Source organism: Talpa occidentalis, unplaced genomic scaffold, assembly GCF_014898055.3.
Source record: "Talpa occidentalis isolate TD23 unplaced genomic scaffold, MPIMG_talOcc4v2.1 talOcc4.4, whole genome shotgun sequence".
NCBI lineage: Eukaryota > Metazoa > Chordata > Mammalia > Eulipotyphla > Talpidae > Talpa > Talpa occidentalis.
In genome coordinates, this window is record NW_023604295.1 from 33,347,171 (window position 1) to 33,362,227 (window position 15,057).

General features: G+C 41.8%; 1 protein-coding gene across 1 annotated transcript; it reads left to right on the forward strand.

The window, feature by feature from the left end:
• The first annotated feature begins 2,125 nt into the window (after window positions 1-2,125).
• On the forward strand, window positions 2,126-12,639 carry HRG (histidine rich glycoprotein). Its single transcript, XM_037526590.1, has 7 exons — window positions 2,126-2,323; window positions 5,092-5,208; window positions 5,940-6,030; window positions 7,446-7,612; window positions 8,831-8,911; window positions 10,607-10,708; window positions 11,800-12,639. The coding sequence occupies exons 1-7, from the start codon at window positions 2,126-2,128 to the stop codon at window positions 12,637-12,639; spliced, it is 1,596 nt and encodes a 531-aa protein (XP_037382487.1).
• Window positions 12,640-15,057: the final 2,418 nt, after the last annotated feature.

A 15,057-nucleotide genomic window follows, 5' to 3' on the forward strand; every position in this document is an offset into this window, starting at 1 on the left:
CTCATCCCTCCTCCCCATCATGGATCCAGCACCCTCAATCTGCTCCCTGAGAAATCTTCCCTGAAGCACCCTGGTAACCAGGCTGTCATCACTAGCACTGTGTTGCTGTTCAGAGTTCAATAAAGCAAAGGAAGAGAATGCATGGCTCTTGTGAGTACCCTAAGTCCCAGCAAAGCAGTAATATAGGAAAAGATTATTCTCATCTCGGTGGCTTTTCACATTTCATCCCTTTCCCTCCACCAGCACTTGGCTCACCCAGTCACTCCACACCGGGTGTGGCGAGTATAGAAACCATAGAAGGGTTTACTCAAGAACTTGACTCTTGGAAACATAAAGGTTCTGTTTCCATTACTCTGTCCCCTGGGTTGGAGTCCCTTAGTAACACTTTGGCCAGACTCCATGCTCTTCTTGTCATTCTAAATGATATTTGGTGGTCCTATTCAGGCATTTAAAAGCAAGTGTTGCTAATATTTAAAGATCCATCTCAAACAATTCAGAATGTGTTTCTTCTACTTTTAGCACAGGCTCAACCAATCTGTGAATCTGAGGAGTGAGTCTACTTTTCATATTCCCTCCATCCTTCTCTCTTCAAACTCATTCATTCTGTCCATCATCCTCAGAGACTGAGAGTGACATTTCTGACTGAGAAGTTTCTCTGAGAATCAGAGAAGTTTTAGGTTGTTTCTCGAGCCCAGTAGTTCTCAACCTTGACTGTGCATTGGAATCACTTGGGAGTTTTGAAACTACCAATATTCTGGATCTCTACCACCCCCAGAGATCCTGACTTACTTGCTCAGAAGCAGGTGCAGAACCTGAACATACGGATTTTTAAAACCTTCTGGGTCGGTTCTTGTCTGGAACCATTGCTACTGACCCTTACAGAGAGGAGAGAGAAGAGCAGGGAGGAAGGGAGATGCTGTTTGTGTGATTGGAAATTGGGAAAGAAACCAGGCTAATCACCTCTTGTTCTTTCTGATGCTGCTGTTCTCTGCCGGTGTAAAGGGTGCATACAGGTATAATAGTTTCTTTGGTGGGGAGAGGGTGGAGGAACCACTTAATCCCCAACTCTGTCCCCTGATGCTGAGCTCCACCCCAAGAGGTATGTTCCTCTTCACCTCTTCTCTGGGATGGGCATCAAATGCTTGACTCTTACCCTCACCACTGTCCTCTTCCACATGAAGTAATTCTCTCTGGCATGGATTGTGTTTCATGGGAAACTGGAATGACATGAGGGTGCCCCCAACTCCTCAGGCACTCTAACAACAACCTAAATTGCATCATTTGTTCAGCACCTGAACCTATGTCAAGAATTGGATTGCTTGTTTTATATATTTTCTCAATTTATTATTATACAATCCTGCTAAGAGGTATTAATCATCATTTTTTTATACTTTTTAATTATTTTTTACATCATTTTTCATTTTTAGACAATATTTGCTTCCCTCCACCTCCTCAGGTGTAGTCCCCATAGAATTTCCTTCACCAATGCACTCATAATCACCATTTTTTAAAATGAGGAAATTGGGAATCAGAGAGGGTTTATAGTTACCCAGCACCACATGGTAAGAAATAACAGACAGCATTGAAATTCACATCTGACTCCAAAGCAACAGCCTCTTAATAATTCTATTCTACCTGTGCCTTTTATGGTGTCAACTGTTTTACCCCCTACTCCCTTAGATAATGCAGCTGTGTTCTAATAAGGACTTTTAATGCTCTTCTCCACACAGGAGATTGATGGTAGAGCCTTTTGACTAAGGCAGACAAGCAGATGGAGGATGTTTTACTTCTAACCCCAACCCTCACAACTAATGCAGGCAGTGTTTATGGTCAAAAGCACACTTTAGAACTGCTACCTACCAGAAATATCTAGATTCGTGCAGATACGGTTTCACCCATTCACTGGTGACATGTCTCAACTTTCTGATCCCAGGATCCAGTAATCATTTACAACATGTTGACAGACATTTTAACCAGGGTTCAAGGTGAACATCCCAAGTTACACAATAGAAATGTATAAAGAATTTGTTCCATCAATTGTGATTGTGAGTGTGCTTTAGAAAGTCTGTATAAAATTCTCTACCGGGTACACCATAACACAGGATGGTTTTTACACTGTAACAAAATGAAGGCTTTCTTCTTCGCAGTTGCACTGTTTTTGCTCCTTTCCATCACACTGCAGGATTCCTCCCCTGTGACTCCAACAAGCTGCGATGCTACTGAGCCCTTGGCTGAGAAAGCTCTAGACCTGGTCAATAAAGGACGACAGGATGGCTACCTTTTCCAGTTGCTGCGGGTCGCTGATGCCCACTTGGACAAAGCGGTGAGGAATCGCTAATGGCAGAGTTGAGTTGGGAGACCATGCACCAGGGACAAATGTGACTCCAGCCCCTCACTCTACTGCTTTGCACAATGGAATGACTTTGATCAGGGTTCTCTGTTGAGTTTCCTGTTGCTCTCAACTGCTTTTTTTCCCTTCTAGCTAATTTTTGTTATTTGTGTGTACTTAACTCTGATTCCATTTGTAAATACTTATAAATACTTAGGCTGAACTCGATCAAATACTATGTAGTATAAGAGAAAAATTAGGACAAACTGTGGGTCTTGCCCTCACATGTATACATAGGTGCTGTTAGATAGGATATATTCAAGTGACCAAGTGAGTGATAGAGAGGCTAGAATAATTTAATGAAAGCAGGTCTATTAATATTTGATGGGAGAAGGCTTCATTTGGGGCCTGGAGAGTGAGTAGAATTTGAATAGGAAGATGGATTGGCACAAGGCATTCCAGGAGAATTCCAGATACACCACCTATATTGGTTTCAGGAAGAAGGGTGTAAGGGAGTAATTGAACATAAGTAGAAGGGTTCCAGAAGTTCTGGGTGGACTTTGGAGCACCATCAGGCTGGGAGAGAAACTGTAGGTTTATCTTGAAGTAAAGCAAGTCTATTTCTTCACTCAGATTATATGCTTATTTGGAGTGGATTTGAGGACTTGATAGAAATTACAGAGGTAAATATCCCACCAGCTCCACACTTCAAAAAAATCTACCCTAGGTGGAATCACTGAAAATGGGAAGCCAGATCATGGAGCATCACAGGCGACAAGCAAAGAAATGTATACTTGTTAAAGTATTAGAGCTAGAGGTGCTACAGTTGCAGAGAATAAGAGTGCAGGAATTTAGGATTCAATACGTAATTTAATGACAATTAGTCCCACTCCAGTCTCTCTGCTTTAGGGATAGGACATAGGATGAGTCAGCACCCTGCTCTCTCTGAGTGGTAAAAAGGGTGTGGGGGGCTCCTTGTACCTAGGGAGATGGAGGCAGATGACAGGGACATGACGTAGGAAGCTTTGTACACATGTTACCAGTAATGCCAGGTTCTGCTGCCTGTCACTACTGAAAGCCAATGAACAGAAACAGGAGTTGATTCTGTAGCTGGCCAGCAATCTGAGAATGGTGGGCATATCACCTTGAAGAAAACATTCTATTGTCTCATTTCTAGCTGGCTGTTTTATAGTGAGTTGAACAAAAGCAGTCATAAGTGAATTGTTTCATCAGGACAGCCCATCAAGTTGAATCAGTTTATCAGAATAGCTCATCATAGTCGGTATTCTTGGTATTTGTCATGTTTACCCCCAGAAGTTGTTATCTTATCCTTGGTACACCCTGGCCTGCTTGGTTAATTTCTGATGGTATCAATGTCCAGCACTCATTTGGGCATCATCAGGGTAGGAATCTCAGTTCAAAGTAGGAGTTTTAGTTTAAAGAATAAAGATCTGGGCCTCCCTGGTGGTGCAGTGGTTGAGCGCTGGGTTGAGAGGCTGCCCGCAGCCTCTGCAGCGCCGGTTCGATCCCCGGAGGGTCCCACATGGCGCGCAGACCCCTCCTGCTGCCCGCTGCTCCCCTCAGCAGTGTATCATCAGTCTGCCTGTTCTGTTTCCCGCTCTGGCTCTGGTGAATTCTCTCACCCTCCCGCGCTTCTGACTGTACCCAGTACTTGTAAAATTAAATAAATAAATCTTAATAAAAAACAATAAAGAATAAAGATCATTAGTCATATAGTGTGTACGTATAGCCTATATTAGTCATGTATGTGCAGATTCATACACTAAGGATGATGTTCTTTCCTTCCTCCTTGGCCCCCATTACACATTCAGGAATGAAGAAGTGATGACCAGACACAGGCAGAATTAGGGCAAGAATAAAGAAGACATGAGATATTTCCAAGAAAGACCAGTAAGGTCTGGTGACTGGATAGCAAAAGCAAAGAAAAGGAAGAAATCAAAGTTGATTTTACATTTTTCAAACCAGAGATTAAAGCAATAAATAATTGATAGTACCACTGACAAAAGTCAAGGGAATTTAAGACAGGGAACTGATGTGCAAGAGAGAGGTTTAACTTGTGGGGACAGACTGAAATCAAAGCAAGAAATCCAATTTCAGGAGTAGAGCTGGGTGAGAGGGTATGACTGCACATACAGATTGGAAGCATTGACATGGCCATCGTCACTTACAGTTCTAGGCTGGCACCTTCAACACCTCCTTCCAAGCCAACTCTGCTAGTCAGTGATGGCACTTTAAAGCTAAAGGTAGAAGCAACATCCGGATCAGTTAAAAAGGATATTTGGAAGTAAATCTTTGCTGCTATTTGTTAAGCTACTTACTCAAATAAATAACTCAAATGACAAAAGGGTCACCTGCAATGATTTGGAGAGGAACAGAAATTCTTTTTTTTTTTTAGATTTATTTATTTATTTATACAAGCACTGGGTACAGTCAGAAGTGCGGGAGGGTGAGAGAATTCACCAGAGACAGAGCGGGGAGCAGAGCAGGCAGAAGGACCGAAGTACACTGCTGAGGGGAGCAGTGGGTGGCAGGAGAGATCTGCGCTCCATGTGGGGTGGCCGGGGAGCAGCCGGGGATCGAACCGGCGCTGCAGAGGCTGCAGGCAGCTTCACAACCCAGTGCTCAGCTGCTGCGCCACCGGGGAGGCCCAGAAATTCTTAAGAAATAAACGATTGCTTTTGTTGAGAAAACCTCTAGGGTGCTTCATGTTACTCACTTGTTGCTTTCTTGTCTTTCTCCAGGAATCCACAACTGTCTATTATTTAGTTTTAGATGTGGAAGAAACCGATTGTTCAGTCCTATCCAGGAAACACTGGCATGACTGTAAGCCAGATGTGTCTAGACGTCCATCTGAAATAGTAAGTCAACAGGATACTAGTTCCCTCCTCTTATGATACTTGACTTCTGTCTACTCTGCTCACTCAGGATAGCCACGTGCCTGGGCTGAGAGAGTAAAAGAGTAAGAGCAAAACTGTGTTGAACTTGCACAATATTCTCTTGAGAGTGATACCCAAGAACTCAATTCAAAATATATTAATGGGGGTTGTGACCCATGGTGGCATGACTAACACAAGACCTTGGGCAAATCACCTGATGTCTTTTGACATTTTCCCCCTTTGTACAAGGTGGGATAAGAGGGCTGGAGTATGTGAGCTCTTGGGTTCTTTCCAGCACTGATAGCCTGTGAGTCTAAGAACTTATGATTGTAGTCTTGCCTTATGAAGACTGGTCCATTAGCAGGAATGGCCAAAGGAATTTGTTGCAGTTACTGTGAGGAATAGGGTTTTGTTATGGACATTATATCCAGGTACTTAGATCCCAAGCTTCCTGCCACAAGGGAACACAGAGATGAATATGCATAGATCTAACATTTCAATTCCAGAAAATAAGACATTTACACGCAAAAGTATTTGGGATATGGACATGATTCATTTAAACAGTTTCTCCCTGGTTCTTATGAGGGTTTTGAAGAGAACTGGGTAAGACAAAGCACAAATATTTTTTAAATGGATAGCAGGAATATGTGACAATACTTTTTTTTGTCCCCTGAGGAAAGCTATGTGCATTGACAAAAACCTCTTTCTTACAGGTGATCGGAAAATGTAAGGTAATAGCTACAACACATTCAAATGAACATCAGGATCTTAAAGTGAAGGACTTTAATTGCACCACAAGTTCTGGTATGGTAACCTTACCTAAATTTTTAATTTTAGATTAATATAGAATTGAATCATACATAGTACTATGATGTACATATTAGAAACAGTTTCTGCCCTTATGGACTTGATTATTTTTCATTCTCTTCAGAAGAGAGGGAGAGGGTTATCCCTTGTTATTGATGCAACTTCCTTTAAAGAAACTCAACACATAAAAATAGAAATTATCAGAGGCAGTAGAGCATCATTGTTGGGGACATAAGCGCTGGCCAAATTTGCTTGAGTTTGAATCCCATCCTCATCATTTACAAGCCTGTGGTCTTGAGAGCAATTGACTTAACTGCTTTAATCCTTCCTTCATTATAAAATGAGCCGAAGTTAGGGTAGAATCATAGCAATGACCTCCAAGTTCTTGTTAGCATTAAATAGGGTGATCTGTGAGGCATACTTTGCAGAGTACTTAGTAATCCATAAGTATAGATTTAACATCTAAATATGTATTACTCTACAGTTTTTAAAGAAATTATTTACACCTCATTCCATTTAATCTCACAAAAGGACCATGAAGTAAAGATGATGATGCTTTCTATTTTAGAAATGAAATGAAACTAAAAGAAGTTCAGTGACTTAATCTCAGGAACACAAGCAAAATGTGCTGAAGACATGACTCTGTCCTACCAGGGTTGACTCTAAATTCCATGCTCTTTTAATTTACTTTTTTTTTTTTAATTTTTATACAAGCACTGGGTACAGTCAGAAGCGCGGGAGGGTGAGAGAATTCACCAGAGCCAGAGCGGGGGACAGAACAGGCAGACTGACGATACACTGCTGAGGGGAGCAGTGGGAGGCAGGAGAGGTCTGTGCGCCATGTGGGACCCTCGCCCAGTGGCCAGGGATCGAACCGGCGCTGCAGAGGCTGCGGGCAGCTTCGCAACCCAGCACTCAACCGCTGCGCCACCGGGGAGGCCCTCTTTTAATTTACTTTTTCAAAAAGAATTATCACAGAATTTCTTTAAAGATATGAAATTTCAAAATGACGCAATATACAAAAATTCAACAACCAAGCTACTGCTTCAGGAGGTCACCTTTAAGAAAAGTTGAGCTGTTTCTTCCTTCTCTGGGCAAAACTTTATTTAATGTGCCTTCCCTTCCTTGCTAAAACATGAATACTTTACGGGTGGGGTGCGGGGAGAGTCATCATGAATAGGGGTCTCGACAGAGACTTGAGCATCAGAAGGGCCTGGGTTCAAGTTCAGCTCCACTGTGGACTGGCTGATTGAATCTTTAGCAAATAACTTAGCTTCTCCAACCCTTAATTTGTCCATGTATGAAAGGGAAGCTATTTTTGACCTTGCTCCCATGCTTATATGTATTAATCCCAGCACTGTCACTCCTACTTTCATTCCAGTAACTACAAAGCTGCTGTCTTCTTTCTCTAGTCTCTTCAGCATTGAGCAATACCAAAGATAGCCCCGTTCTTCTGGATTTCTTTGAGGATACTGACCTCTACAGAGAACAAGCTGACAAAGCCCTTGAGAAGTATAAAGGAGAGAATGCTGACTTTGCACATTTCAGAGTGGACCAGGTGGAGAGAGTGGCGCGAGCAGTGAGTGTCCACAAATGCCCAGCCGGAGTCTAAGGCACAGGCTCCATCCTGGCAGGCACAAACAGCAGCATGGACCAGCCCACTGCCCTCACTGGCCAGCTGCCTTTTAATTCAAGCCCCTGTTGCAGTCTCTTAGATAGGCGGTAAATACCAAAGGTCTGCTCTCTCGTATCTTCTTATGATGTGGAGTGGGACAAGAACACACACGGAGGAAGAGAAGAAACACCCAAAAAGGAAGGAGGGAAAGACAGAAAAGCATATTAGGGTGATGTGAGTCATTAAAAACAATGGGTCCTAAACTCCTTGCTATATGGGAAACCAAGACTTAGAGAAACTCCCACACCACACCCAGTTGTGTGGCTGTAAGTAAACAGGTCTCTTGTGTCTCAGTTCCAGGATCCACCTGCCTCTCACATAGAGTGGTTGTTGAGAGAAGCTAACACGTTTGTCATGCATTTTTTTTTAAGATTTATTTATTTATTTATACAAGCACTGGGTACAGTCAGAAGCGCGGAAGGGTGAGAGAATTCACCAAAGCGGGGAACAGAACAGGCAGACCGACGAAATACACTGAAATACACTGCTGAGGGGAGCGGCTGGTGGCAGGAGAGGTCTGCACACCATGTGGGACCCTCACTGGTGGCCGGGGATAGAACCGGCGCTGCAGACGCTGCAGGCATCTTTGCAGCCCAGCGCTCAACCGCTGCACCCCCAGGGGAGGCCCTGTCATGCATTTTGAAAATAGTTAATTAGATTATGGTGCATACAAGCAATGGAATGAATACAACAAAATTACAAAAAAGAATGTTTTGGACCTCAGTGCACTGGAAAGAGTCCCAGCCATACTGATGAGGGAGAAACAGGTCACAGAACAATACTTAAGATTATGAGCCGACTTAAGTGAAACAATTAGACATTTGTGTGTATGAGCAACATATTTAGGAGCGTGCTAGAGGGAGGAATTCATCCAACAGATGATAGTGATACCTCTGAGGAGAGGTTGGGGTGCAAAGAGACTGATTTTTCATCAGTCCTCTTCAATGAAATTATATTCACCTAATCACTTAAGTTATGAAATTTTAAAAAAGGCAGGGACTATAAGAAATATGGTCCATATGGGTTGCCTTACAGTATATCGTATAATATATGCATGTTGCTGTTGATTGTTTGTCTACCTTTTTAATGTTCCTGAAACTGCTTTGATCCAATCTGTTCCAGAGAGGAGAGGAAGGAACCAATTACTATGTGGACTTCTCTGTGAGGAACTGCTCTGCTCATTATTTTCCCAGACACTTTAATGTGAGTATGATAAAAATCTGCGAAATGCCAGGGGATATTTTGAGAGCACCTGCTATGTGCCAGGCAGTCTTCTAAATGCTTTAGATATATGATAACATATTAATCCCACCACCATCCTGTTTCTACCGCAGATTTACATATGGAGAAACTGAGGCACAGAAAAAAGCACACAATTATGAGAACATGATTTTATTATATACATGATATATACCTAAACTTAACTGAGTGTTTTAACCCACTAAGTTAGAAACAACTAAAACTGTAACTAGCTGTTATTAAGAATCTACCTATTAATTCATTTCACCTTATTTATGGTTCATGTGACAAATCTTAACAAATTAAGTCTTGCCCAGTGTTCCCAATGAAGCTGAGATTAGAATCCAGTTCTAATGCTCAGTCCAGTGGGCTTTCTCTCCCTCATCATATATAACTTGATTACCTGCAGGAAGATCTTAACAATACTTGCCATTTTTACAGTGACCTATAGTTAACGAAACACCTCCACATATATTACTGTCTCATTGGAAGCCCATGGCAACCCCCTTGAAGAGAAACAAGTGTCTGCTCCATTCTCCCTAGAACAGGTGGGCCTGGAAGTTTAGCCACTTACCTAAGGATACTTAACTAGAAAGTGTTAGGATGTAGGATTTTAATGGTGATCTCTTCTGATTTTAGGGCCAGAACTTTTCTGACATTTAACAGCACATTCTCCAGAGTTGGAAGATTGAAAATATTCATTAGGAAAGTTCAAAAGAAGCCATTCCTTTTCTGTTTGTCCAATTTTTTAACCTGAAGCAATTCTAAAATTCTGCTTAGTGGCCACCTCCTTCTCCACCCCCATCTGCAAATAAGTGCAAGTTCAGTGCACACTGGCTGAAGACAAGCTCAGTGCTCAGTGTTTTACAGCATTATCTCATTTAATTAAGTCCTGCCACCATGTGTGGGTTGATAGAATTATACAGATCTTTTAAAAAAACTGAGTTTGGGGAATTTTATGTAATCTGCTTAAACACACTGCTAGTAAATAGTGAAACCAGAAGTTACATAGGTATGTATAGCTCCAAAACTGTATTCCAACCTTCAGTGCTTAATAGGCTCTTCTAAAAAAAAGGTTTTCTTTTTGTCCTAGTTGAAGTTTGACAATTGGGTTTTAGGGTTTCTGGGATACAGGGGTATCAGCCAATTGTAGCCTCTGTACTTCGGGTAGGGCCAGCAGACACTTATTCTGACAGGGTTCATGTAAACTCTTCTTTATAGTATCTCCCTCCTTTTCAGCAATCCAAACGACTGATTTAAATTATCCAAAATCCCTCTGCTATACCAGTCTTCATTCTCTCTAGTCATAGGCAACTCAAATCTTCGGTGCAGCAGGGCTGAATTAAAGACATTGATAATGTGGTACTGCCACTCCCACCCATGGGGAAGGCCAATGCTCATGTCCACTCATGGAAGAGAACACAGCAATTTGTGATGAAGTCTTAGGAAATGATACTTTCCCAAAAGCATTGTTAACTAGGGAAGATTGATAAATAACTGGTGGAGATATTTGATAATATAACCCTGATTTTTCTAAGCTCTTCTTCTTTTCCCAATGTCTGGAAGTTCACAACTCTACCTGGGCACCATCTTACTACTTGTGCAGCCATGTGCGCGCACACACACATACACACAAACAGGGTTCTCTCTTCTTTATAGGCTTTTGGATTCTGCAGAGCAGATTTGTACTATGTTGTAGGAGCCTCTGACTTGGAAACCCCAAAAGATATTGTCATAAACTGTGAAGTGTTCAACCTTGAGGTGAGTTCCTAAGCAGCCTTTGTCATAATCAGTGCCAGATTAATTGTATTTTATTCTTATTGCTTTGTGTATGTGTGTGTGAGAGAGAGAGAGAGAGCGAGCGAGAGAGAGAGAGAGAGAGAGAGAGAGAGAGAGAGAGAGAGAGAGAGAAAAGATATTATATGGTGGAGTGGGCAGAAGTACACACAGAATAGGCCCCTGGGGAAAGGAATGCAATTATTAGTATGCCACAAAAAAATACGAAAATTTTCCCAAGAATTGGAGAGGGGTAAATTTGACATAAAAGTAAAATCATGACTAATTCAATTAGCCGTTAATGAATTTGAAAGTGGCGTCTGTAATCAGGACTCCAGTGCTGATACTATTTTGTAGGCATGGAATCTAAGGGGAGTAAATTAGCCTCAAATTTATTATGTAAAGATGTATAAGGAAAGGTGTAAAACAATATTTTTTATCTCTCCCAGAAAGCTTTATTTTATACCAAAATACTCTTTACAGTAATTTTGGTATCAGGAAAAAGAACCTAAAGGATCCAAATATCCAAGTACCAAGAGGGAAATGGGCAACTTTGTCCCCATGAACATCACTCCATTGATTTTTTTTAATTAAAATCTAAAAAAGAGAGTAAAGGTGACGTGCCCATCCTTTAGGTGTAAGGGATGCTTATATCACAAATTTTAGAGCTCTGTTAAGAATATAAATTATAAGACATTAGTTTTCCAAATGTTGGTTTACAGGTGAGTGGCAGGTTATAATTTCAACACTTTCTGTTGAAATGAGAAAAATAATGGTAATAAGGAGTTTTTCATAATACACTTACTCCATCAAAAGGACCAGTTTTCACTCTGACTCTAGTGTTGTCACAATATTATTCCTATTGTGAAATGATGGTAGTGGTAGATGATAATTTTATTTTCTATTCTAAATGCTAACTTTGCTAGATAAAAATTAAGAACTCTTTTTGCTATCCTACTTTAAAAATTCATCTGTAGAATCCAAAAGTCTGTGAACTGTTGGTCTAAATCAAGGTGAACATGTAGCTTATCCTTTTGTGTTACATGTTGATATTCACTTGTTGTGTCCTTTACCAGGAACATAGAAACATCAGTGGCATACATCGCCTTTTGGGTCATCTCCTCTTCTCTAATGGACACAAGCATCCTCCTCCTGGCCAGTCTCCATTCAAGGCCAATGGATCCAAACATCACCATCATTCCCACAAATCACATAAACCTAGATGCCCAGCTCCTGGGGAAGACAAAAGTGACTCAGACAGACCAGTGTCTCACGAAGGAGATCTTCCTTCAGGGTCAAGATGTCATCACTCCCATTTTAGTATTAATGGAACCCGTGGACCCTTTCATAATCACAATTCCAGTGAGCACCATCCCCATGGACACCATCCCCACGGACACGGTCCCCATGGACACCATCCCCATGGACATGGTCCCCATGGACACCATCCCCATGGACATGGACACCGTCCCCATGGACACCATCCCCATGGACATGGTCCCCATGGACACCGTCCCCATAGACATCGTCACCGTGGACGCCGTCCTCACCACCGTCCCCATGGCCATGATTTCCATGATTTTGGACCCTGTGACCCACCACCCCATAGCCAAAGTCACCATCACCCAGGCCATGGCCCACCTCATAGACAATCAGAAGAGAGAGGTCCAGATAAGGGACACTTTCACTTCGAAAGGAGACAAATTGGATATGTTTACTCACTCCCTCCACTGAAAAATGATGAAGTTCTACCTTCACCTGAAGCCAATTTTCCCATCTTCTCAATGCCAAACCACAACTCTCAAAAGCCAGAGATTCAGCCTTTCCCTCAATCAGTCTCTGAATCATGTCCAGGGAAGTTCAAGAGTGAGTTCCCCCAAGTCTCCAAGTTTTTTGCAGACACATTTCCAAAATAAAATCTGATTTCCTTGATGGGAAAATGAATAATGTTCTTAATTAGACAATAAATAAGATGTGACTAGTAATAAATGCAAAATTGCAAACTATTTTAACTTTACTTTCATGCTTAGAATAGGGCAAAAGTTTGAGGAAGAGAGGAAAGATCCTAGGGCTACAAATAAGAAGTTTATTCTGTCACTGGCAAATCTCTGATCTTCAGAATTTCTTTCCTGGACTTGTTTAATTCCAGCCTCTTTCCTTTATTAGTGCTTAAGTGTAGCTGGACATACTAAGGTGGAATGTATTATCATGTAAGGGAGTATTCTTAAAAGAGTGACCCAAAGTTTCTCCTACTTGTAATTTCTAGCCCTCTAAATTTCTCATTGGAAAAATAAGATCCAAATTCAACTATAAGCGAACAAAGCTCAGGTTATACATTTCAAAGAAGTTTGTAGGCATGAACCATAATTGTAAATTCAGGTGCATAAGAAATACCACTTTATTTCTTTTGTTTTTTCTAAACAAATTAATTTTTATTTCTATTTCAAGCTGCTGGGCTAATGAAAAATTTAATCTCTCCTTCTTGGACTTGCTTCATCATGCTACTCCCCACACAAAACTGTGCCACCATTCTAGAATCTCACATACTGCTCACATAGTATGTGGGTGGTGGGCACAAGGAGGAGGTCTGGCTCTTATCACTGGCCCATCAGGGCCCCCTGCTTAAGGAGAATAACTGCTCTCTTCACATCTCTCTTGGGTCTACTTTATCCTTATCAAATTGGGGATAGAGAAGTCTCTGGAAGCCTGCTAATGGGCATGACTGCCTTGTGGCTATTATTTCCTGGGATCCTGTTCCCCTCCAGGCTGTATGACCAGAAAGTAGGGTGAAGGAGTCCTCTCCTTAAGGACCCATCAATTTTCATATCTTCTCCTGAGGTTAGAGGCTCTGGGGTCTCTAATAACTTCTTGTTCATTTTCAGTGTTAGAGGACTCCATTTTCCCCATCTCCTTAATCAGGGCTCAAGCAGGTTAATGAGAATTCAAATTCTTTCTACCTGACTTACACAAGTCATTTCTGGTACAAACTGATGGCAGATAGGCTTTAACTGGGCAGTGAAGGGGAAAAAAATAAAGGGGAAAGAGATTTGCGTTGTTCTTAGGCTGGAAGGAGGAGCCTGCAAAGATGGAGAAACTAAAACTGGGAGAATAAAGTGACCAGTGATGGTGACCTGTGAGGCAGGGCATGGAGAGGAATGAGAGGTTAGTCATGCTGGGTGCTTCCAATGAAGACTCAGAAACAACATGTGCAGTGTTTCAAGTAGTATAATAAACAGGAAAGAATGTGACTTTGGGTTACATTCTGCTTGGGGTTCTAATCCCAGCTCCTCCATTTACTGACTACAAGACCCTAAGCAAGTAATTAGCTTAGGGGCTCCTCTCCTCTTCAAATGCTGACAACACATTTCCCTTTCACTTTCCCAATTTCAAGTTCTCCATCTTTGTAGGTCCCTCCTTCCCAGAGTAAGAAAACACCTGTCTCTTTCACCCAGCTTTCACCCCCAAACACACTGGAATCTACCTTCTGTCATCACCATGCATCTGAAACTGCTTGCTTCAGTCGAGATTCTTAACCATCCATTCTATTATTAGATATGATTATAAGAACAAATTACTAGACCCTGCACATATATTATCTCTAATATTAGGCTATTATAATTTTCCACATTCTACAAAAAAAAAAAAATGTGAGGTGAGGAAGGCTATATGACCTTGATTTGCTTAAGATCACTTGGCAATTAAGTTGAAGAGCTAGATTGGAATCAAGGTTGTACTTACTGCCAAGTTCATGTCCCTGCCACTCTGTTACAAGGCCACTGTTCAAAACACCTTGGCCCGTTTTCTTCAGGGACTCTCAAGGAGACTGAATCATCAAACTAGAAACTCCATAAACAACAACAAATAAGTCAAACATACTTTCTTGGGAACTAAGGGTGCTGGGGGAAAGGAAGGGGTGGGGGGGAATAACACTTGAGGACAAACATCTACTGAGGGTTAGCCCACTTCTTTAGCCAACCTTAGACCTCCCCCCCCACCCCCAAAGGCCTTATTATTGAAAAGTTTGCTTCGGCCCAGTGAGTGAAAGACATACATATCCACCAAGGCAGAAACAAGAAGCAAGGATAGAGATTCATTCAACCTACCCTCTCTGTTTCCCCCGGTCTCCTCACCTGGGGAGAATTTTCCTTCCCAGAACTAATACAAATGAGTGGAGAAAGGCTGTTTTGGACAGAGAATAGATAGGACACTCACATTTTATTTTCAGCTGCTCTGTTGTCATGGTGTGGAATGCCCGGCACTCACTTATGCCCTGTTTTTTGGATCCCAAGCATGCAATATGCTCGGTAGCAGCCCGCTTCTCTGCAGCTAAACAT